This window comes from Phalacrocorax carbo, chromosome 2 (genome assembly GCF_963921805.1).
Source record: "Phalacrocorax carbo chromosome 2, bPhaCar2.1, whole genome shotgun sequence".
Lineage (NCBI taxonomy): Eukaryota > Metazoa > Chordata > Aves > Suliformes > Phalacrocoracidae > Phalacrocorax > Phalacrocorax carbo.
This window is the reverse complement of record NC_087514.1, coordinates 54,214,218-54,239,648: the sequence shown is the minus strand read 5'-3', so window position 1 is coordinate 54,239,648 and position 25,431 is coordinate 54,214,218. Positions and strand designations below refer to the sequence as shown.

The following is a 25,431-nucleotide window of genomic DNA, read 5'->3' as shown; positions in this document are numbered from 1 at the left end:
GGAATTTATAATAAACTTTATATTAGAAACAATTAGTCAAGGGGGAGGAAACATAGACATTGCTAGTGAAGAAAAGAGAAGCAGCTTGCTAGTTGTAGCTATTGTACAGCTTATCTGTTTGACGAAAAACAGCACAGCGAGGAATTACTGAAATTACAAATGTGGAAAACTGAACTGCATAATGTTTGGATGCAAAGTCCTCTGTTTTGGAAGACTGCTGTAAACATTTCTGGACTGTATATCTAGAATGTCAGGAGGACATGTGGAATATATCAACTAACAATATTTATTTCTAACTGCTCTTTCACTTGCAATTATCAAGATATTAATGAACACTCTTAAATATTGGGTATATACTCACATTTCTTACCAACATGAAGCTCAGTCTCTAGTCAGAAAAAATAATCAAGATTTTAACTTCGCAAGATAAATCAGATTTGGTTTTGTTTGAATAAGGATGCAATCTTCAGAGTGTAAAGGAGTAATTGCAGAACTTGATCTCAAGTGGATTGATGTCAATCCAGAAGCAGTTCCTGCTTGTTATGACTGATTATGCTTGCCTGTAATTTCTATCCATGACAACCCTTAATGTAATAAGTAAGGCTCTGCTAAACACTCTTGGACCACCCTTGCTGTTTAGAAGGGCATTGTAAATGTTTAGTATATCAAAAGTACCTAAAAGCCCACTTGCTTGGACACAAGCACAACAATTTCCTCGAAGTATTCTTTTGTACATTTATATTGCAACAGCTGTATGTGCCAATATTATATAATTTCATACATACTTCTGTGTTTTATATTGTGGTTACATCAAGTGTTGGTGAAGTTTTGTGCTGTTTGCTTATTTTAAAATATGAACCATGATCTTTATTCACCGTAGAAATAAAAATATTGTTCTGAGTTACTATATATTGTGATGTAACTACACCGCTTAGGTTCCTATCACTGCATTTTTAGTCAATGCGATACAACGTATGATGCCGTCAGGCACAGGCTGCCTGTTAACTCTTGTTTTTTCTGGTTGAGTCAATCCCAAAGCATTAGCTGTAGCTCATAGTTGGCATTATACAGTATATTTTGATCTTTTGAAATGTGTTTTCTGCACACATCCTGGTGAAAGCAAATGATTTGGGAAAGTCTGGTAGAATGGGTAGAGAAAATCCTCCTCTGAAAATTTTGATTCAGGTTTTATTTTTTCCCCCAAATAAAATTTTTATTTCAAAATACATTTTGTTTTCCACATTATATTTGCTTTGGACATCATTGCATGATGTCAATGTTTGTAGTGCATTATTTTGTTATGTATAGAAGCAGGAAAGTGAAATTAAAAATCAGACACTTTTTCTTTTTTTAGCTCTTTTATAATGACCTGTAATCTTTTTGAACACTGCAATTTTTCATTTCTGATTGGAAGTAAATTATGGGATCTTGTGCTACAGGTATCTTTTACCTATGTCATGAAGATATCCCACAAGCAGATACAGACTTCATCTCTGCAGATGTTTGTATTGTTTCCACTAGGAAGTATGGGTTTTATATACTAGTAGAAGTAGGGCTGACCCTCTGGTAACACAAAAACTTGTGTAATCTTACGAAGGAAAGAGTGTTGGTAAATGGTATGTCTAAAGAGACATAGTTTTAGACATTACCTTCGTTGTGTGTATGAGGTGCTTAGAAACATTCTGCATTATCTGACCCTCATTTAAGTGAGTAGGGTCATGTTTATCCTCAGTTTTCAGAAACTAGGATAAATTTTATGGAAGAAATGCTTTCTTTTGCACCTTAAGATTTTTATTGTCTTCATAATACTTTCTAAGAATGCCTTCACTGGTTTGTTTTAGATTCATTTGCCATGGGCTTACCAATGGTGAGAAGTACATTTTCAGAGTCAGAGCTGTTAATGCAGCAGGACTCAGTGAATTTTCACAGGATTCGGAGCCTATAGAAGTGCAAGCAGCCATTGGTAAGCTATTTGCCATTGCTCTTTTAAATGGTAAATATGGTTTTTTTTCAATTAAGTAAAAAAGTTTTCAGCAGTTATTTGTAATTGTTTTATTTTACAATGCTGTCCAGAAATAATAATTTATCCATAACTCCTATGGTCTCACAGCCATAGTTTCACAGTCACTGCACGCTTGTAGACTGTTCACCTTCACCATCCAGTCTTCTTCAGGTGTTTCTTGTGAACCACTGTAAGAGAGCACTGCCAAGTTCACTTCATAGGTGTCCTGGAAAATGGAATGTCATTCTGAATCTGTAATGTGGTATTTATCACATGTAATGCACACCAACCTATATACAGTCAGTCCCTAAGAAATTTGTTTCCATACCTAAACCTAATAATCAGGGCAATGTGTCTTTTGTAAACCTTCTATAACCCCGTGTATTCTCCCTTTGTTGATGAATTACTTGTTTGCCACTGCCTGAACTAATCCATAAAGATTAATGAGATCATTGGGCTAAAATAAATTGCATGTCTGCAACACCATCACTCTCATTTGTATCAAAACTGCGTACCTCACAACCCTAGAACCTAGGGGAATTTTTTGAGATCATCATGAAAGGATCAGAAATATGACTTGGAAGATCTAAGACTAAAATAATTGGAGCAAAAGAAGATTACTATTAATTTTCCGTATTTCTTCTGCTCTGAGAAATAGACATTATTAAAAGAGCACTACCTGTGTGCAGGTTGAGAGGTATTCTATGCATCTCAAATTTTTTGTGAATTCAAGCTTAACATTCCGTGTGTAAAACCTGAGATTTGTCATGCTTTGTCTGAATTGTTCAATGTATGCGTTTCTTAATTTTTGTGACTAAATGAAGAAAAAAAGAATGTATTCTAATTCAAAATGTCTTTGCTGTTTTCTGGCAATTATAGGGGGAGGATTGCTTCATGGTGTGTGTCCTGAACTGAGTGGTAAAGCTGGTGGACTAACAGACTGCACTACCAGCTGGGAAGGCATGCATGAGTCCTCCCAGCCTATTTTTGACACAGATGCTTTGCTAAAATGCAATGCTAAATCTAATAGAGACACACTACCCAGCAGCTCTGACAAACTGGGGAGTACAGGAGACAATAACATGAGAGAAATTGTTAAGGACGCTGTCACATCCATACCACAAAAAGTAGCTGCTAAGCAGGCAAGTAAGTCTCAACCCAGGGATCTTTTGACACTGGAAAAAGGGACAAAGAAGAAAGATACAGGTGAGAGTTAAAAAAAAAAATAGATTTCACTGCTTTGGTACATCCACTTCAGACAGCTCTAACCTTTGCTCATCCATGCCACAAGTGAACGTGCTCTCCAGTGATGCGACTTCCATCGCACCCATTAATTACGTGCTCAACTCTCCGTTAAGATCATTATGCATGTAATGGTATCAGAGACCACTTTACAAACTTAGTGGCTACTGAAAGTGAAACGTATAAATCCATTTACTAATTTAATAGCTTGTTTGACTACATATTAATGTATCCAAGAAACTGTATTATTTCCAAATCACTTCAGTAATTTGTTAGGAGTCTTCTTACCTAGTCTCTGGGTTACGTACGTGTGAAGGAAACAAAATCTGATTATGATGGTAAGCATGAATATCTGTATTGTGTTAGCATACATGAAGATCCTTTGTGGATTTATGCCTAAACTACAGTTTATCCTCTGAGACACAGTGCTAATGAATGTTGTGTTGTACCTCTGACTGACAGCAATATGTAACGAGGAAAACCTATGAAGTTGAAGGCATATGCACAAAATATTGTCAACACCTAAACACCCATTGTGCCTGAGAAATGTGGGGCTTGAATGTCATTTAAGTCCTGGTACCTGGCCAGTGAACTGAATTTGTCCCCAGGCCTCTGAAGTGAGACTCAAAAGGCTTGCGCAAAGTGTTGAACAGAAAATGAAGTAGAGGCACCTGGGGGCTAGCTGACACTGATATAAAACATCAAAGAAAAAAAGAAGCATATACGATGTAGGATTTCCATCAAAAGTAGGTCTTCAGGGTCACAAGTAGGACTCTTCACTGGTGCATGACATATTCCTTATGGGCAAGCATTTCCCCACTAGATACAGAAAAGGGTTGGGATTAAGTTAATTATTTCTGTACTGTTAAAAAAAATTAAAAAGAGGATTATGCAGCAAATTTTTTAATGTAAGTTCCAATAACAGTCGTGTTCCATTTCTGGTCAGTCTACAGTGCCTATGATCATGCTTCCTTCCATTAAGGTAAGATCATGTGATGGGTGCAATGATAAAACTTGCACAGTGTATAAATAGAAAAGAAAAAAAAATCCTGAACAGATAGACTACATTCTCAGAAGGAAAGAATGTGGGCCTATTTTAAAAAAAGGACTTACAATTAATATTATATGTGTGGAAAAGGGTTTGGATTCAGCAAAAGAAAACAAATCATTGCATCTCCAATTCTTTTACTTTTCCTGTAATGTTAGTTTTAGTTCCTCATTTTTCACAGTTTTAAAGCTAGTCCTGATCACTTACATCAGAGCTGCAAGTGCAACACATTTTTTCACTATGTATCAGCTTGCTTTTCAAAAAACAAATGATCCTGAAAACTAATGCCTATGCAGTTTGGACTTTTTCATTTGGTTTATGGAAGCTTTTATCCTGCATTTCTTATTCCAACTCTAGAAACTTCCCTTGACCAAATAAATATTGTCCTAATTAGGAAATGCAGGATGGGAGCCACCTGAATATGGTAATTGAATGCCAGTCTGACTACTGAAATATTACTTCCTGCTTATGTATTATTCATGTTGAAACAGCTGCCCCATCTCCACCTTATGACATCATGGTACTTGAGAGTGTTCGTGACTCAATGGTATTAGGATGGAAACAACCTAAAGCCACTGGTGGAACTGAAGTTACCGGCTACTACGTGAATTATCGTGAAGTGGTTGATGGAGTTCCTGGGAAATGGATGGAGGCCAACATTAAGGCCATCAGTGAGAGGGCATACAGGGTAAGAGGTTAACTTCTGTTATTGCTGTGGGTGCAGACAGTATTTCCAAAACATATCTCACAGATTGGGATGAATTATGATTCACTGTACAGATTGCTTTTCAGAGGGTTTTATATCCATGATGACAAATTTATTTAGCTCTGTTAAACTTCTCTGCAAAATCATTTGTCCACTTATCTGTTAGTCTGGCACCAACTGTCATCTCTGAATGCACTGTTCTAGACGTAGCCTGAATTTTTGTAAGTGAGGCCCTCACAACAAATGGCATTCCTACTGGGCTTGGTGGACCTACCCCAGTGTTTGCTGGTGCTGGAACCAGTTCTGTGTCAGCTGTGGTCTGTGATTAGTTCTGGGCCCAATTTAGAGATAGTGCTAGTTACAATCTCGTTGAGCTGCTTTACATATGAAAACCAATGCCAGGACTGAGTTTCACCCTGCTGTGGGGACAACTCTTGCCTCAAGTGAACTTGCTCCGTACCATGAGACAGATTAGTATGATGGTTGAGCAATACCCTGCTCCCTCCCTGACTACCAAAGTGTCTGTCACTTGGAAAAGGGGTTGAGCGTGTTAAGACCATTCATGTACACTTCACCGATTAGAGGAAAAGCAAAGATAGTTATCACCTTATATACCATGTCAATAATGCTTTCATTTCTTCAGGCACTTAAAAGCATGCTCACATGTCAAATAATTGTCATCGCGACTTTCTCCTAAAGCCTTAATGTAAAGTTAATAAGCACCATTTTATTGATTCTGCAGATTCAAAACCTGAAGGAAAACATGGTGTACCAGTTCCAGGTGGCTGCTGCTAACCTGGCTGGGGTTGGGACACCCTCCCTACCCAGCCAGCCATTCAAATGTGAAGAATGGACCATTGCTGTACCTGGTAGGATCCTGTGTGGGAGGTGGAGGTTATTCACAGCCCAAGGGTGCTCTGTGACTGATTATCTAAGTTCTCAATGACTTCAGTTTCCAGGGGAGTCAATGGGCACTGCAGTTCATACCCAAGCTTGAAGCTCCACCACTTTGATTTAGTGCATTTACACTGATGCATTAAACAATCCCCATTTAATCAGTAGCATTTTACAAGCAGCTTGTATTTTCTTTATCTTTCCTGGTTGGTTTCTGTACTGTGTCTGCCACTTTGCTTCCTAGATTAAATGTTAGACATAAATACCTGCCTAAGGTACAAGACAGAGAAGAATGACGTCCTGTAACGCTTGTCTTAGTGTATCGCTGCAAAGGCCAAATCGCTAGCCTTTTAGCACTCATTGAAATGAATGAAAACAAGCTCTGTTGACTTCAGTGGACTTTAGAGCAGTCCCTGAAGCAGCACATTAGCTTAATCATTAACTTATTTCCTTGAGTTTGGAGATTATTTGTTGTTTTTGTTTGATCAGGAATATTTGATCAAGATACCAGATCTCAACAAATTGGATTGTTTTTTTGGCTAGTATTTTTAATAGTCATGGGTTGTAGTTATATTGGCTTTAGATGTGATACACAGGAGCTGCACGTGTTACGTCAGCTCTGGGTGTACAACATGGTGTCTGGCTTTGGTTTTTGAAATCTTATGCATTAGCCCTTTTGGGATTTATTTGATACCACAACTCCAACTTTTACTCTTACTTTTCAGGGCCACCCCATGATGTTACATGCACAGAAGTTAGGAAGGACTCTTTGGTTTTACTGTGGAAGGAACCAGTTTATACTGGTCGTAGTCCCATAGCTGGTTATTATGTCGATATGAAGGAAACTCAAGCAAAGGAGGAACATTGGAGGAGCGTCAATGAGAAGCTACTTCAAAAGAAATTCTTGAAGGTAAATAGCTTAAGATTCTGATACTGGTATAACAGTATAATCTTGAGGAAGTTAGCCTTCGATAGGATCATCCTGTGCTGATCATGGTTCCATTTGTATGAAATACATAGTGGTTTATATTGTGCTGAGGACAGACACGTGTAATGCCTGTATAGTGAGACAGGACAGTAAGTCAGAAGACAATCTGGTATGACAAGCCTAAAAATAAAAGAAAGCCCTGCTAAAACCAAATACCATTCTTATAACGCAGGAGGCAACCCTAGCATTTTCTAGTTCAAAGGGCAAAATAGGTATCACGACACAAAAACGGATGGCACAAAAACAAATGCTGTGATAATGTGGCAGGTGATTCTTTCTAATCAAAGTACCCTCTCCTCACATTTCATGGCAAGTTAAACCCAAGCTTTTTGCACTATTATGCTACATCATTTTGTGGAATGACTGCTAAATAAGGGATCAGCTGTATCTGTATTCTAGAGATACGTCTTAAGCAGGTTTTCTATTTGTATGCTTTTCAGAATATTTGAAGGACAACTCACTTTTAAGTGTGATCCTTTCATATATGTTTTAAAGGAGTATTTGCAGGTGTTACAATGTCAGTATGATTCCTTAAGCCACTACAATTAACCCTGTACAATTAAATGCCCTCCTGTTTCTAAACAGGTGTGGCTGGCGCTTATTACTCTAATAATTTAATTTTTAAAAGCCAGATCTACCTGCAGTAAAAGACTATGGTGTTTCAGAGGTCAAGGTACATGAGTTAAAAACATCCTGTTCCAGTAAGAATGTTCCTTTTGCAAAGAAATCAATGCCATTAATGATGCTAGATGTTAGCTATGCATACAAGGAAGAAGCAAGCCAAACAGATCAGTCACGTCACTCCGGAATGGAAAAAAACACCACAAGGAAGAAATATTTGTCAACTGGAAAAGGAGCAAAACAAAAAGAAAGGAAATATAACTGTCAAGCATCTAGACTGGAATTGTAAGGTGTGAAATTAAAATCAGTGTTTTGTAACACATCGTGCATGTATGTATATTTAATTCCTCCAGATAGGTGGCTTAAAAGAAGGTATGAGCTATGTGTTTCGTGTGCGGGCAACAAACCAGGCTGGTGTTGGGAAACCGTCAGATGTCACAGATCCTGTCATAGCTGAAACACGACCAGGTTTGTTATAAGTACTTCCTCTTTTTCATAATATTTAAACAGGCTCCTGTTTGTGTGATGTGTTTACATGGAGGCTGCATGCGAACAGTCTGACCCCTCTCAGGTCAAACTTTTTTACTAAGCAGGAAATGAGTTGAGGGTCATATCTTGTTTTCTTCTCTGGTATATTATAAGGTCTGAACAGATTTTCTTACTATAACTACAGGTTCAGGAATGTAAGCGTAAAATAAAGATGTAAGATTTGTGTATATCTATAGATAAATGCATAAGCAGAGGATCCACTAAGATCAGCTCAGCCAAAACATTCTACAGATGTAGACTTTGCCCTTCCTATAGTAAACCAGCTGTTTATTTTCTCTCTCTCCTTTCTTTAACTTATGTAATGTGCCTGAGAAAAGGGTAAAAGAAATTACTTTTTTCTCTTGGCTTTAAAAACATAAAGAAGTAATTTTGGAGACCACCTTCAGTAGGAATTCAAGTGCAACTGTTTGCTGGGGTCATCCTTGAAGGCTGGCTCCAGCATGTCTATAATGCCAGCATGAAACATGGGAACCAGTGAAGAGGCAGAATCTCCACACCTGGAACTTCAGAAAACCCCTGAGTTTTATTTAGCTACAACAGGTAACATAGGTGACTTTGATCAGAGTCAACACCTTTTGTCACAAAGTCCCTAACAGAAAATGCAAGCATGGGCTTATGGCTTCTCATCTACAGACTATTTTAGAAGTTGAGGGTCCTACAAGGTGGAAAAAGGAACTCCCAGATATTTCAACCTAATCTAGTATAAAGTTAGTATGACGCAACAAGGTCCAGGGGTACCACCCAGCCTGGAACCACCATACACCCTCTTTGCCTCTGACAAGTTCTCTTACTCTGCCTGCACACTCTCATATCTGATCCCACCTAGGAAGATTTCTAACAGCCCTAAAAGAACAGGAATAAAGGCAGGCAGTGGGCACGCAGAACAATGTGGGAGCATGAGTAGCAGTGCAGGGGCATAGGCAACAGAGGTGTCTCCCTGGGCAAACAGCTGCCTACCCTGCCTACATGGTCAGCTTGATAGCTGCTTCTGCCTGGAGTAATAGTCAGGGTTTATTTGGGATGGTATTGACTGTGAAGAGTTGAGCAAGCATGGCCAGCGATCATCAGTTCCCATTCCCACCCCGGCTGCCTCAGGAGCAATTCCCTGGGATTCTTTCCCTGTTTCTGACTCCCAGGTCCAATTTTACATCTCCTTGTCCTGCAGCAGCACTGGCCCGTTTCTCATATATGCCTGGCCCTTATGACCAGGGCAGCAAAAATCCTAAGAAGCCTTGACTTAGCTCTCAGTGAGGCTGTGAGTCAAGAAGATCTTAAGAAGAAGGTCTGAAGCTGGGGGGTGTAAAAGAACTGGAAAACTCAGAATGCGGAGACTCGGTGGAGGGCTAGTGAGGCTGGGATGGGAAGAAGGGACTGGAAGGAGTAGATGGTAATTTGAGAGTGTGTAAGACTGGGATATGAGGACAAAAAAGGATAAGTGTGTGAGTGAGAAGGGCTTGGGACAGGACTTTTCAAAAACACTATAGCCATAATTTCAGATCTACAAGCTGCTGAAGCACTAGGGCTTTTTCCACCACCTGCAAGCAGAGTAAGGCAAAACTTAGAAACTCATTCTTGAAAACAGCTTATATGCAGAAACCACTGCTAATAAGAGGATCAAACCACTGTTACTACTAAACTTTTGGTTTACTAATCCATTTTCTTTGAGGGTTAATAGCTATCTGTCAGACTTTTGATAAAAACTTGTTATGATAACAATCTTGAAATGTGCTAAATAAAGGATTGGTCATACCATTACAATTAAAAACGTATGAACGTAAACTCTTGTGAAGGTGATCATCATGACAAAAAAAAATTCGTACAGCTTTTTCAATGTTCACTCAAATGAGGCACATGCCCACCTGGCAATATGAACTTGAGCAGAACATTTGGTTTACAGACCACACTGTTAGAGAAGGAGGTACATCTCCAGGTCATGGCCCTTTTGCAAGCGAGGCTTGGGTTCAGAGGTTTGATGTCTGAGGGATCACAGGAAAGTCAGGTTTTGGCCCAGTGAAATCTCAGGGAAGCTGAAAATTATTTACTTGTACAAATCTGGTTGACCCATATTTTGAGCTGAGATCTGCAGGTACGGCATCCACTAAGCTAAGCTTCTTAAAAGCATTAAGAAAGGACAAAAGGCTTATTAAAAACAATTATTTAAGAAAGCAGTTTCTTGGGCAGGCTTCCACCTTTCTCACTCAAACCACACAAATCTCAAGAACAATGACACCATTTTTTTAAAATTACCACAAATCTTTTGGTGTTGCCCAATGAATGATGCCTTTATTACCACCTTGGATAGAGACAAAATATTGTCAGGTCTCTCTAGACAATTCCTGCTGGAATGTTGCTTTTGGCAAATGTGTAAAATCGCCAGATGACTGAGCTTTCTAATCAAAGAATGTAAGTAAATAATATCCTGAATGAAAATATTTGCTTTAATATGAATGGTACCAATTGACTCCATCCAGTGAAAAGCGTAAATATAACGATGCAATACTTTGCGTCCACTTTCTCTTGTTTGAAAAACACATTTAATTTTTACAGTTATCTTCTAAAATTGAATTTAAAAAGCCATCCGCATAAACAAATACCAAACCAGGCTATTTTTGAGCTGTAACTTTGTCTTTACACAAAAGCGTTTCAGTGTGTGGGCACCTCACAGGAAGCAGGGGAAAACTAAGAGCAGACTGCAACTCTTTCCCATTGTTGCCCTTAGTCCTTGTGCATCTTGGTGCAAAGCAAAATTAGATTCTGATCCTGCATCAGGCATTTGAGAAGGGCTTGAACCTCAGAAATTAATTAAACCTTGTCCCATTCAACTTTTCTGACTAGCTGTATTCAAAAATTATGCTATTAACTCTAGTCTTTTGAAGCTGTCTGCTTTATCTTCATGTTATCTCTTTCCTTTCAATGCAATAAAATGCTCAGATAAATGGAATTTGATATGACATCTAAGTATTTTATTTCTTATGATGACTTTAAGAGAAGCTCTGGATGATATGTTGAAACCAACAAGCTATTTAGAGGAGGAAAATTAAGACCACTACTACTATGGCAGCCTCTTTGGTTCCACTTTGTAGGATAGGTGGAGACCTCTGATCAGTAATTTAAATTTTTTTTTTTTTACTCACATAAATATTAGCGGGAAACGCCATCATCAGTTCTGAAAATAAATGCTATGCCTTGTTATTATAATGAGAATACTTGAAAACAAATACAAAAGATTCTGTCCTTCAAATGAACCTTCTGCCTGTAATTCTTTGCACATTGCATAAACTGACATCAAAAGATTCATGTGCTAATGATCTACAGGAAACTAAACACTAATGAAATGTCAAGTGATGAGTTTGCATATAATAAATTAAATTATAAAAAATTTGCAAATATGCTGCTGCCTAGTAAAATATTTGTAGACCCTCAGACTTCATTTATCATATATTGGTAGTTAACGTGCTCCATTACTGCAAGGGCTGGTAAATAGCAGTACCAAAATGGAAATATCAATCTCATCTTTCATTAAATGGTTATGGCAAATGATAAAGACTAAGAAAGCTGTGTGCACACAAATAATTGACATTACAGGAGGTACTCACAGTGCTGGAAAGGACGTGTATAGTATTAGGATGATGAAACACAGAAATCAATTTGCATGCTTAAGGCTTATTAAGAATTATGCTGAAAATAAAGCAGTTAATCTCTATGTCAGGAATAAGGCTCTTGTCTTTAAGGTACAATACACTGTGAAGAAAGCGTGTCATTAGCATTCTGGGCAGCCCAGCCTTGTCTTAAGCTAAGTAATACAACACGAGTGCCCTATTCAGATGCAAGATCCAGCTCAGAGCTGTTCGGAAAAGGAGGCTGGATGTTCTCCAGCACCTCTCGGCGCACACGCTCTCCCTGACATTCCCAGACAAGTTGCTGAAATGAAAGTTAATGCCACAGATGACGAGCTCACCAAGCTGCCCCAATCCCAGACAAAATTCCCTCAGCTTGACCGGGGTGTGAGGGGGCAGGATAGAGGTGCCTTCAGGTTTCTGATCTATCATTCATCCCCAGGGCCTTTTAAAGAACAAACTGGGTCACCTTATCCAGCTCAAGAAGCGTAGGTACTGGCAAAACAGGGTGGGCAATTTAAGCAGCTAATTGCAAATATTCACTCCCTTTGTGGGCCCAGGATTAATCCTGCAGACGGCGGCAGGGCCGGGTGCCAAGCACAGCAATTAAACCAACCTCCTGGAGTGAAGCCAGAGTCACTGAAAATGTGCCTCAGTTGCACAAGTGAGTCCTGATGGGGCAACTCAGTTGTTTCCACTTCTGCCTCCTGCACCTCTTCAAAACCCCACATTTGCACATGGTATTCCCTTTAGAGCTCTTACCTTGTTAGGGACTAAGAAATTATTGCTGCATAATGAAAGCTCTGGCTACCCCTTACATGGAAAATATTGCTATTTAATATTGCAAACATTTAGTGGATTTAGAGGCTTGCTTTTTTTTCCCCTTCAGGTTTTTTCCAGAGCAAATATCATAACTCTCATGTGTGCTTACACTTGCTCAAATAAATCAGTTGATTTACGATGCTCTTTAATCAGTTCCTTATTTTTATGGATAAGAAAAAGAAATGTTCTTGTGAATCAGAAACTGAGGATGCCAATGTTTGCAGCAATTTACGTGATGACTGAGAAAATGGCAAGGATTTGTTTAATCTACCCTATGAATGATACCTGTATAAATATGTTTGCTGGCTTCTCTGAGAAAGTGGAATCACCTTGTTCTGGCCTTTCAGGAACCAAGGAAGTGGTGGTTGATGTAGATGACAATGGAGTAATTTCCTTGAACTTTGAATGTGATCAGATGTCTCCAAACTCTAAGTTTGTGTGGTCCAAGAATTATGAACCAATTGAGGATGACTCTCGACTGAACATCGATACCAAAGGCGGAAAGTAAGAACCCTCGCGGGTAGAAATACTCTTGCATTTTAGAGATCTAGGCTGGTCGCAGAAATCCATCTTTTTCAATGTATGACCTCAGTAAGAATTACACCTGCCTCTGTTACTGGAAGGCTACTTTATGAGTATGTCATTCTCCCGCAGGTCCATATGCAGACCATTTGGAAATTGTAGCTTGCACAGAATGAGTCAGGCTCCCTGTTCAGGCAATTGAGTTATGTTTGGGCATAGGGAGAGAAAATCTTTGTCGTCTTGTAGCCTGTCAATCAAGGCAAATTATTATTATTCCTATTGTTATTATTTTAAGTCTCCAAAGGATAAAATTATCTGGCTGCTTGCAAAATACTTTTACCATGTAACAGTGTTGCAATCTTCAGAGGTGCTGGAGTAAGCAGGACTCTCTTATGACAGCATCACCACGGCCTGATTTGGGAGCTTCTGTAATGCTCTACTAGCCTACCCTGTTTCTTCAGGCTTTTAACAGAGAGGAAGAAATGCCAAAAGGACAGGTTCAGCCTATGAAGTACCTATGTGCTCTTCTAATTATAGAAACCATATAGAAAGAAATGGTGGCTCACCACGCTCTTGGTATTGCATGTGAAAATTGAATCACCCTGTACTTACAGTATCCTTTCACGCCCATCAAAGACTTGACAACATGTTTTTAAGCATGCTTGAGCTAGGTTAAACTAGCTATCTTCAGTGGTTTTGGCACTATCTGAGAGTTGTGCCATCTCCGTTTGTGCCACACACAGTAGGACCTACCCTGGTTTATACTGGCAGAGCCCTGCATTTGCCTGTTTGGTCTGAGCAAAAGCTAATACAAGACTATTTTTATCTGGTGTTATAGAAATGAATGAGAGATGAGGGTTTTTGTTCAGACTGATCTAATCTTTTTCTCAAAATGCTTTTTTTCCCCTAAAGGTCAAAAGCTACCTTTAAGGATCTTGGAGAAGATGATTTGGGAATTTACTCTTGTGTTGTTACAGACACTGACGGAGTTTCATCAAGCCACACAATTGATGAGGAAGGTAGACACAATATTTATGAAGCATGCTTGTTTTGCTTTCACATCTGTTTTTCCCTGCTGCTGTGTCTCTCAGATCCATAAGGCATGCACATCTCATATTATTTCTCTTACGTCTTTTGCAGAAATGAAACGCCTACTTGCTCTGAGCCATGAACGCAAATTCCCAAGTAAGTGAATCAAACATGCATGTGGGGGAGAGTTTTGCATGCAGTGGGGGGTCACAAAGCTCCTGCCACCATCAAGTAGGAAAGTCACTATAGTAATTTCAAGTGAAAGTGGTTTTCAATTGAAAGTCTAAGATTCCTTTTGTTTTAACTCTTTCTTTCGGTACATTTATATTTATTATCAGTATTACTAATGTTCTTCCCAATTTGTTGCAGACTACTGGACTAGGCATATAATGTCTATATAACAGTTTGAAAATAAGTATCCCACAGGCTTTGTTTCTTCTGCAGACCAGCCTTTTATACTTACTCAGCATACCTAACCTGATTTGAAAACCTCAATTTGAAAAATTCTCTATCATTACTCTAGCTGAAGTTAGCACAAGTTAAATTTAAGGTTAATAAAACAGGCAACTGTAGTAAATTAATCTATAATGATCTATATATACAGAATTTTCCTACTGAAATTCATTCCCTCCTTCTTTCCTGTAACACTTGACATTATGAACATCCTTCCTTCTGCTTGGGATGGTATTTCTGTCAACTCCACAGACCCCCTATACCTTTGTGATATCCTGGTAGTAGCACAACTTGGTTATTTTCATTGGAATGTAACTTCAATAATTGAAAAAATAATAAATTGGATTTTATAATGAATCTTAATACACACAACAAGATAAGACCTAAACCTTGTCTCCTTTTCTCTCACTGTGCTCTCTTCTTCTTCGTTCCAGGCACTAAAACTCTTGCCTGTGTTTTAACATCTCCAGCTTTGTGCATGCACTGCTGGCACCTCTGCCAGCTCAGCCTACATCGTGCCTCTCAGCCCTGTCAAAGCTTGGCCACAGAAATGGCCTGTCTTTTTGCCCGCATCATCTCTCTTTCTCATTTCCTTCTTTGTCTTTTCCATATCAGCTTCTACAATTACCAACATATTGTATCACCTTTGGACAGCTTAATAACAGCCCAAGCATCCCCTTGTTCACTCCCGCTCCTCCCAGTTGTTTCCTCTTAATTATATCTTCACACTGAAAGTTAGTCATCACAAAATCTTAGTGTTGTCGTATGTCCTTACTTGCTTCAACTCTTCTCTTCTGGGTGCTCTTCCACCCTCTGTGTTCATAACTGATGCCTCAAAATAAACTCCTCAGGACAAAGACCATGTCTTCTTTTTTGCCTCATGTTAGGTAACTGTACACGTCTAGCTGTGCGTGAGCTTCCAGGAGGCACAGGCAAAAAGGGAGATCACTGCAGAACGCATCCTCAAGGAGGAAACTGTCTTACTTGCTTTGACCACTCTAGACCCTGTGGACACTAAAAAAAAAATATTATAAATAGGGGTTAAGGTACACTTGTCTATGGCTATGAGGCCAGAAGAATAATAATGAGCTCCTATGGATCAGCATGAAACTAGTCATATCTCCAGATAAGCTGTTTGAGGGTTACTCAAATTCTCTGTGAAAAATAATTATTCTATTTTCTTCTAGTTGCTAGGCATTTCTGATTCCGCATAAGCTCTTGCATGTTGCTTTGTACTTCTGAACTGCATTTAATTGTAACTTCTGCTTAAAAACATCTGCAGCCAGTCACTCCATGGGAAAATGAGTTGCTTGAATAATGCAGCCTTACAGAATGCAACTACGTATGGGCACGATAGCGTATTGGTGCTAGGTAAAAATAAATTGTTCCAACTCTTCAATTTAGCAACTGCCCAAGGACTCCCTGTCAAGTGCTCATGGTATTTGTGATGCTATACAAATAGGCTGTAAATCCCTGTAAGCACGATGGCTGGAAAATGCCTAAAGTAGCTGTCAGTTGGTGCTTATGGAAATATTTTTAAATAAGACTTTTGCTCGTGGAGGACTGTAATGCAGATTCATCCCGTTCTTTTGGGCTGGGGGGTGAACAGCCTTTTCCCAAAAAAGAATCCTTTTGAATACTTTCAGCCCTTTATTTAATGACTTCTGAGATACCTTCCTCTCTTCCATGTTAGAATAAAGTATTCATAGTTAATTACATGCAAATCAAGCCAGGGTTTAAAATTGCCATAGAGCTGACAGTGAGACAAAAGCAGTGCAGCCTGATGCCAATTCACACCCTCCCCCTCTTGCTTCCACTGGCTCCTGTAGCATTTCAGTCGCTTTGTTTTAAGAAATTATGCAACATGTGAGGTTCCTTTTGTTTCTTACAAGCAAAGTGATGTGCTGGGTGAGGAAGCTTCACAGAGACTGTGTGCACTGCTGGGGCACACTCCTGTGGGGTTGTTCTTTGCCCTGCTCTCTCATGGTAACACTGTCCCCCCAGGCTCCAGGCTTTTCTCTTTCCAGTTAAGCCTGTGTCTTTTTTATAACTCTCTTTTTTTTCCTGTGACTGTTGCCTCACTTCCAAGAAGTCTTATTTTCACCAGAGCAGGTCCTGTGCCACTCAGGCATCAAAAGCATAGATGTGGATGTGGGAGGGCATAGATGGAGGGAAGGGGTGGGAAAAGGTGTGGGAAAGGAAGACACGGGGGTCCTCACCCCCTAACTTTCTTTGGTATTGGGGGGGGATGGAAGCTCTGCTCCAGAATGCACCCCAGTCATTTAGGATGGTGCAAATAGAAAGGTGAAAGAAATTAGACACTGCCTTGGTCCCAGCCCTCTCCTGGTGTAGCTGGGCCTTTGCGCACCTAAAGTTGAATGGAACGGAATAGAATAGAATAGAATAGAATAGAATAGAATAGAATAGAATAGAATAGAATAGAATAGAATAGAATAGAATAGAATAGAATAGAATAGAATAGAATTTTCAGTTGGAAGGGAAAAACTACCCTGTCATGGGATTTGTCTGGGAGGAGGCGTATCTTTACACTATCACCAGACCACTTCATCGAGCATTTTGCAATGTGTTTGTACACTGTCCTCAGCTGTTCCATGTTACACCTTTGCAATTAAGACTTTACAATGCTGTGAAAGCAGAGATTGGGGTAGAGTTCACATACAGCATATGTACTCCCTAGAGTATTATTTTGTTGAAAATTTGAATATCCGCTAAGATGCTCAGCTAAAAATTATGGAAGCCAATGAAATGAGCAATATCCCCCAATATCAGAGTCTAAATGCTCATGTTTAATGTTGTTCATTAAGATATATTAACAAAAAGTTCAAGTGAAAGCAAGCGACAGACTTTTGCTAAAAGAACATGGGAAAATAAATAAATAAATAACTATTAGACTAAAGTTACCTGTGGTACTCTTTACATTACTTTTTTTCTGCTAACACAGGGAATTGGTCTATATGCAGGGGCTTTCTATTATTCATAGGTAAACAAAATGTACTAGAGAGAGTGAGGGTGTGTTGTGATACTTAGTGAATTCTGGGAGATGGAGGTTCCACCCAGCAAAGGATCAGAGTGCTTACAAAAATCTCCCAACCTGCAGCTCAACAGCCAACTTTCTGATCTGGCTTCGTGCTTGGAGTTTTTTGGTGTTTTTTTCCACTGTGTTAATTCACTCTCACAGTAACACTGTTGAGTGACTCGTTAAACATGGGCCTATGCCATACAGACTCACATCATGCTGCAGAGATACTTGCAGTTTACCTTTGGAATAGATTTTGCATTGTATTAGAATGGAGGGGCACTGACATAACTCAAATCCTGAACACTTCCAGTCCATACAGACCTAGTGATTGAAGGAATAGAAGAATAAATCTCGTCTGTCATCGTACTTGTATGTGGGTGGAGAGGAATTCTGTCTATATGAAGAGCTATCATAAGCTCATTACCTTGCATACAGCATCCGAGTATGAAAGGAAGAAATGGCTTCCTGATTACAGAAGAAAACAGTTTTTGGGCACAGGCAAAGTATATACTTCATTCTTTTCTTTCTTCCTTGTAGCTGTCCCACTTGCCTCTGAGCTGGCAGTGGAAATCTTGGAAAAAGGAGAAGTGAGATTCTGGTTGCAAGCTGAAAAACTGTCTGGCAATGCAAAGGCCAACTTTGTATTTAATGATAAGGAGATTTTCAATGGAGAGGTAAGCCTTTTCATAGCTTACAGGTGTTTGCATTTTTATGAGTATCAATGAGTATTAATGTCTCTGTCTCCAATATACTTCCAACTACTGTTCCATACTAATGTATTTTCGTGAGAAATAACATAAGTCATTAAAAACACCACTAGAAATATTTTGTCTGTAGTCCTGAGCTCCAGCTGAATTCTACAGGATGCAGTTTATAGAGTGGAGTTAAATGACCTCCTGCCACCTTCGTGAGTACCACATGTTCTTTTAACTGGTGGGGACCATAGGACTTCTTGCAATAAGGTAGTCCCAGGCAAGCAGCTATTGTGGTCTTCAAAGAGTCACTGCAAAAGCCCAGATTCACCCTCTCTCCTTCATCTATGGCTCTAGGATACCCTTGTGCTCAGTTCTTACCCCTCTTTGCTGTTTGGAGGAATTTGTTACACCAAGGGAAAAAATCTCAAGTGGTTGTTTCCAGCAGCAGGGCTTGTTACTCCCAAAGACACGGCATGGCATGTTTGTGTTGCAACACTGATATTGGTTAGAAGGCAGAGATGGAGCATTCTAAAACTTATTAAAACATCATCGTCTCAAAGAAATTGTTATGTTGAAGAAATGCAAATCTAAACCTTTCTAATGAAAAAGAACATGATACTTCCCATAGAACAGGAATGTCACATGCTTGTATAGCATTAGTAAAGAGGCTTCACCTTTAACAGATTTCATATTTGGTTACATGCTTAGAGCTGGAGCTAGAGAGAGAGGCAATCTGAATAAGTGAAACTTTGAATAATGAAAACATAATTTCACCTAAAGATACCATATAAAATTTGGCAAATATTTTCTGACTCGGATATCCACTAATTGTTGCTTTACTTTCCATTCCTGAAGAAATATAAAATGAAGATGGACCAGAAGACTGGCCTTGTGGAAATGATTATGGATAAACTTGAGGACAAGGATGAAGGGACTTATACTTTCCAACTGCAGGATGGAAAAGCAACCAATCAATCCAGCCTTGTCCTCATTGGTGATGGTAAGCTAATTCATACTGCACAGTAGGCTGGAAAAATTATACCGAGGTTACCTCAGTTGTCATCTTCACTTTCCACTGTTTTCAATACTAATAGATATTCCAGTGGTTTTTCATGTCACAGTGCTTGCCTGCCTCATATAGTATAAGGCGTGTGTGTGAACTGAAATTTTTAAAGTGCTGGGAAGAAGGGGAATTGTTATAGAAATGTAAAATATTGCAGCCTGGCATGGTTTGCTTTTCTATGGGTGGAATGAAAATTTCAAATGTAAGGAGCCCATTCAGGCAGGAACAAGTAGCTGCACCTCTTACAACTCGTAGTGGCTTGCTGACTCCGCTGCTGCTCGTTCATCTTCCTACCGAGAGTGGAAAGCAGCTGTATGATTGGGGATTATGCTTTATCAGACACAACACATTAAACTCCTGATGACTGGAAGCAGCTAGGAAAGTTGGGTTAGCTGTAATCAGCTTCTGACACTTTGAAATGTTCAGTGAAAACCTGACCCTATGCCAGGATTCTCACTGACCTCCAAGGAACAGAGTTGCACCTGTTACAGTGACATTCGGTACCATAGAATTGGCACATGATGTTTAACCTTACATTTCTTGCTGGTTTTAATTCCTAGTATTCAAGAAGCTGCAGGATGAAGCAGATTTCCAGAGAAAAGAGTGGCACAGGAAACAAGGTGATAATATGGATATTTATAAGAATCACATATGCATTAGTCCGTTAAAAGTTTTTTATATTTATACATGTTAATTTGAAATAGATGCTTTTTGATCTGTTATATAGTTGCTTACCTTCTGAAGTAGAAATAGGAAAAATAAAACCACATTAAAATATAGCAGTATTCTTGTCAAGAAAAATACATTTGTCTTTGGTTTTGTATTGTGAATACAATTGCTGTGACCTTTAAAAATATATCTATAATTTTAAATAGGTCCTCATTTTGTGGATAAACTGGGATGGGAAGTTACTGATGACTGTAATGTGATGTTGAAATGTAAGGTAAGGTGCAAGGAAAACACTGAGTACAATGTTCAAAGCACTTTGACCTACCACTACTTAGATGGCGAGGGTGGGAAGGGACTAAAGACATGCCCTTTGCTTGTGTACTGCCAACTGCATATTGGATAGTGACTGAGCCTCTGAAGGCTAATCATGCTGAGGAGATTGCTCATTGTGTGTAACAAAATACCTTGGAAAACAGCTTGAACTTTTTCCTTCAGGTCTGTCAGCCACCCACCCAGTAAAAGGCACCTGAATAGGAACGATAGGTCTTTGTAAATCCTGGGACTTTCTCATTTTTGGCTGGTTGATGAGTGTAGAAATCCCCTGGGCAGGATCCACTGGTTCCCTGGGCTCCTTGAAGCTGTTGGCAGTTCTTTTTTCTCTCTTTTCGTCCCTGCTGTTTTCCCTCTTGCGTCCCTCATTTTAAAATGGACGCCTGCAATAACTCACTGCAATCAAGTTGTAAAGCTTGCTGTTCTTTTATGAGAGACTTGAACAGGCTAACCCATGCGACACTAAGCTCTCCTGTTCAAATGAAGACAATAATTACAGTGCGGTTTTCATCCATTTTAGGTGGCGAATATTAAGAAGGAAACACACATTGTATGGTACAAAGATGACAGGGAGATAATGGTAGATGAAGAACATGACTTTAAAGATGGTGTGTGTACTCTGCTGATATCAGAGGTGAGTGACCATCCTTGTTAGCCCTCAGCTGAAGTTAGTGCTATGAATTCAGATGAATGATATGATCTAACCTGATATTTCAGTAGAACAATCAAAAAAGGAAGTGGGTTTTAAAAATGGAAAAACTCACAAGGTGCCCGTGCTTTAGCTACAGAAAATATCTATATATAACTGCTCATTCCGATTTTCAGGAAATGATGACAGAAGAGATAATAAGCTTGTCACTTCCTTTGCATGTCAGTCTAACAACAGAATGAGACCACATTTACGTTTCAAATGGCACTTGTCACTCAGGCTTTCAGAGGACCACCCTCTTAGAGGCACCAGACTGGTCTGGTACCTGCATTCACCACTTCACCTCTTTGCTCTCCGTTCTTTGGCTGAGGAAGGGCCCCTATGGCTGGGGGCTCCCCCACGGCTGCAGGCCACAACCCCCCAGCCAAGGCCTGTCCAACCACTCCAGCCAGGAGCAGGGCAGCCGGGGGGCACCGGGTCAGCCCCAGTCCCAAGCATCGGGCAGCTCCCTGGGGTCAGGGGCAGAACATCAGCTGGGTTCAGGAGTAAAATCTAGATTTTTCTACAGTAACTGTTCTGAAAACTGGTTTTACTGTTACAATATTGCAGTTTTCTAAGAAAGATGCTGGCACTTACGAAGTCATACTCAAGGATGACAGAGGAAAGGACTCCAGTGAGCTGAAGCTTAAGGACACAGGTCAGAGCCATTTTCTGCATGCTGTCAGCCACACCAGCTAACAGGCTGACTGCTCGCCTGCAAGTGGGTTTGGGGTAATACAGGCAACTGCATGCATCACCTTCCTTTGGCTTTGCTCCTCCTGTGTATAAGATCACCTCATTAGAAAAACTGAGATTTTTCAGTTCAAATAATATTTGACTACAGCTTATTGCACCTGGATTTGGTATAATTTGGGGAGCATACGACGACTAACACTAAGCAAAATGATAACAGGTTTCCTCAGGGGACCATCAGTAGTATAAGACTACAGGTATAGAAAGAAATTATAGAACTAGGCAATTTAAAAATATATCAAATTTTTATTATGTTTTGCCATTCATTTATTTAGGGGCCTTTCCACTCATTGTGATTACTGTATTTTTAAAATACTTCTTAAGTTTCCAAGCAAGTGGAGAAAAACCTATCCATTAGAATGTATATAGATGGGTTAGCGTCTATATGAAAAAAAAAAAAAAGATAATATAGTTTTGTTCAGCTGCAGCAGTATTCATTAAGGCTGCTGTTAAATAAAGTCTGGAAATCATGGAATAACAGGCTATATTTCTGTATTACTTAGATTTCTAATATGCTTTATAAGATAGATCCAATTTTCTTTTTCAAACCTACTGGGGAGAGTATTTCAGAGCCAGTACTTGTCCTATTATTGACTGTGTTTGAGCTGCAGACACAGAGCCTTAGTCTCTGGATTTTATTTCCACAGCTTTTGCAGATCTGATGAATGAAGTATGCAGAAGGATTGGTAAGCACTTAACTCTCTTTTCAAATGAATGACTCATTGTGACACTCAATGAATGGCTGCATGGCTGCATAAAACCATGTGCTCTTCTTTCAGCTTTATCTGCCACAGACCTGAAAATCCAGAGCACAGCTGAGGGTATCAGACTGTACTCTTATGTCAATTATTATGTGGAAGATCTGAGAGTAGGCTGGGTGCACAAGTAAGTATGCAAAAGCTTTGCAAAAGTCAGTGCTCTTTTGTTTTTATAGATGCAGAAAGAACCTGGATATACGAGAGAGATGAGGCCCAGGTTTCTTCTCATCTCGCATATGAGTTAGTTTCAGTGAATTACACCCATGTGAAACTAGTACGAGAGTCAAGTGTTGGTGGTGCAGGGCCCTCCTGTTGTTTCCCTTGAGAAAAAGATAGTTCCACGCCATGGGATGCTGTCAGGAATGGGAGCTGCACCTTTCCTTGAATGAGGTTTAAGGAGTGATGCAAGTATAACCTGAGAGACTGAGAAGGTTTAAAAGAGGCCAGCACCATGGGTTAAGAGATACCTAGCCTGCAGGTCTGCTTGTCTAGAAGCCACAGTTCACAGGAACTGGGACAAGCAGGCACATCCTCTTAACACATGGGTCCATGTTTAGGAGGCAAAGCAAGTTTTGGCATGTGCCTGGGGCAGTAAATTACAGACAGCCCCTCCTGTGAGAGCTACGAACCTAACCAAGACAAAGAGAAGAACTGAGATTTTTTTAAAAGACTTTGAATGCCCAACTCCCCATAAAATTAATGGGAGTTGCATATCCAAATCCATGAGACAGCTTTGAATTCTTAGCCAGCGCAAAAAGCATGCACTGGAAAACCCAGAGAAGTAAACAACTTAGATTGGATTTAATAGTAGTAACATATTCGAATTACTTCAAATCTATTATTACTATTCTTGCTGCTTCAGGTCCTGTGGATGTGGTAGTAGTTAGTGCTTAGGAAGGAATCTGAATTACTGATCTCTGAATAAAACTCATGTAAATGAGGCACAGTATACCCAGGATGTGCTGTAGCAGTCTGGCTGTAATTACTGACACTGATGCTAACCAGCAATGCTGTCAGAGAAACGAAAGCAGTTTCAGGTTTACCTGTTTCTTGGCACCCATTTTGACCTGGTATTGCCAGGATTCCTAAGCATTTCAAAACTGGAAATGAATATGAAGTATTCTGGATTTCTTTCTCTCTCAATTTTTTCTCTCTCTCTTAATTTTTATAAACTAATTTAATCTTGAAGCACATCAAATTAATCTAGTAAAAATGTTCTTTGAATCTCTAGTATATTTAACGTTATCACTTTAAAGATAAAAAGAAAACAAGTAGCTTATTTGACTAATACATTTTGCTTTATCCAGGGCAATTAACCGCCTAGCTAGGAAGCTGAGAAATTTATATTTTTTGTGGAAGAAGATATACTTATGTCAAAGTATGTTTAAATGTAAATACCAAAGCAGAGCAGAGCATCAGAAACATTCCGACTAGGCAAACACCGTTTGTGACAGAAGTGGGGGGTGTTGTAGGTACAGCACTATGCAGTTTTGTTTTGCCCAAGCAGAAATAAACCTATGCTAAGAAGACAACATGAAAATGTGAGGATGCATGGATTACCCTTCAGGGATCTGGGGTATAAATTTGTATAACTCTTCTGTGGCTCAGGTCATAGACGTAAGATGCATAACCTTGCTGCAAGTTTTGAGGAGAGCTAGATCTTGAACGGGGAAAGACTGTCACATCAATTCTACCCACAGCTTTAGTAAAAATTTCACTTCAAAAGTTTCAAAATATGGTGGCATACCATAGCACCTTGGAAATCATCTAGTAACTGCAGACATACTCAGTGACTCGTCATGAGCAAATCCAGTTTATACTCCAGCAAAATGAAAGGGTAACATTTTTGTGTATTTTTCAGTGATACCCAGATTAGGTTTACAGATCGAGTGAAGACTGGTGTCACTGGGGAGCAGATCTGGTTGCAGATCAATGAGCCAACTCCACAGGACAAAGGCAAATACACAATGGAACTCTTTGATGGTAAAACAGGGCACAAAAAGACAGTGGATCTTTCTGGACAAGGTAGGCCGTTCCCTCTGCTAACATCATCTGTATGTGGGCATTACACTGTGGTAGGGCAGGAGCATCTACGGCAGCATCTTGCAACAGCCCTGTTACCCTTTGGATTGTAGGGTCTGTGTTTGTACCCAGCAGCCTGGCAGTGTTTGTGCACACAGTGCAATTTTTTTTTTCCCCAACCTGTGCTTTTGGGTCATAAATTATGAACAGCTTTTTCCTATTCCAAATACCCACTTACAGCTTGCCTACTGAGACGCCAGCCCAGTTCCTGAGCTATCTTACAAAACCCCTTGTGTTGCTGGCATCGATTGTTTTAAATACAAACTGTAGCACTGAATGCCTTCTGTATCTCTCCCTTCCAAGTAATATTTGGAGGAGGAAGTGAGGGACAAGTTTGTTCTGTTACTTTCCTACTGCATTTCTTTGATGGATATAATAGGACTCCTTATTCTTCAGAGATGTCAAGACTGGTCGCTTTCATCAACATGATGAAGGAATGTTAGGGGAACAGTTAAAATTATTTGGATTGACTGTTGGAAGCTTTTACTCTGAGAGACCTCTCAGATCCTGGGGAACAGATTAACTCCTTCCGAATTGCCGAGTTTCCATCCCCTGCCGTTCCCATCCCTAAAGCTTACTTTGGGTCTGCAAGCTCTGTGTAAGGGCAATAACCTTATAATCATCTCCATGTTGCTCCTTCTGTACTCTACCCCCACTTTCTGAGAAAAGAGATTTCTTACTCCCTTTCAAAGCAGAGAGGCTGACCTCCCACATGATGGTAGCTTACCCTGAATTTATGATGGAGACAGCAGTTTGCTGTCTGTTTTTTTTCATGGCCATCAGTGTGATGCTTCGGAGCAGATATGAAAAGCACTTGGGAAAAACAGATCTCTTGTATTCCATAAGCCAGTGGTCTCCAA

The 25,431-nt window shown here is 39.7% G+C and overlaps 1 protein-coding gene across 1 annotated transcript in view; it reads left to right on the top strand.

Moving 5' to 3' along the window:
* MYOM1 (myomesin 1) overlaps positions 1-25,431 on the top strand; it is an 80,894-nt gene that overhangs the window by 39,251 nt on the left and 16,212 nt on the right. Inside the window, exons 17-34 of the mRNA XM_064442930.1 lie at positions 1,842-1,963; positions 2,882-3,208; positions 4,784-4,980; positions 5,741-5,867; positions 6,618-6,802; positions 7,855-7,969; positions 12,837-12,993; positions 13,924-14,030; positions 14,152-14,196; positions 18,071-18,207; positions 19,084-19,228; positions 19,852-19,911; positions 20,167-20,234; positions 20,811-20,924; positions 21,549-21,636; positions 22,379-22,417; positions 22,511-22,616; positions 24,351-24,514. Coding sequence (XP_064299000.1) covers positions 1,842-1,963; positions 2,882-3,208; positions 4,784-4,980; positions 5,741-5,867; positions 6,618-6,802; positions 7,855-7,969; positions 12,837-12,993; positions 13,924-14,030; positions 14,152-14,196; positions 18,071-18,207; positions 19,084-19,228; positions 19,852-19,911; positions 20,167-20,234; positions 20,811-20,924; positions 21,549-21,636; positions 22,379-22,417; positions 22,511-22,616; positions 24,351-24,514 — 2,303 coding nt within the window. The remainder of the gene's footprint in view (positions 1-1,841; positions 1,964-2,881; positions 3,209-4,783; positions 4,981-5,740; positions 5,868-6,617; positions 6,803-7,854; positions 7,970-12,836; positions 12,994-13,923; positions 14,031-14,151; positions 14,197-18,070; positions 18,208-19,083; positions 19,229-19,851; positions 19,912-20,166; positions 20,235-20,810; positions 20,925-21,548; positions 21,637-22,378; positions 22,418-22,510; positions 22,617-24,350; positions 24,515-25,431) is intronic.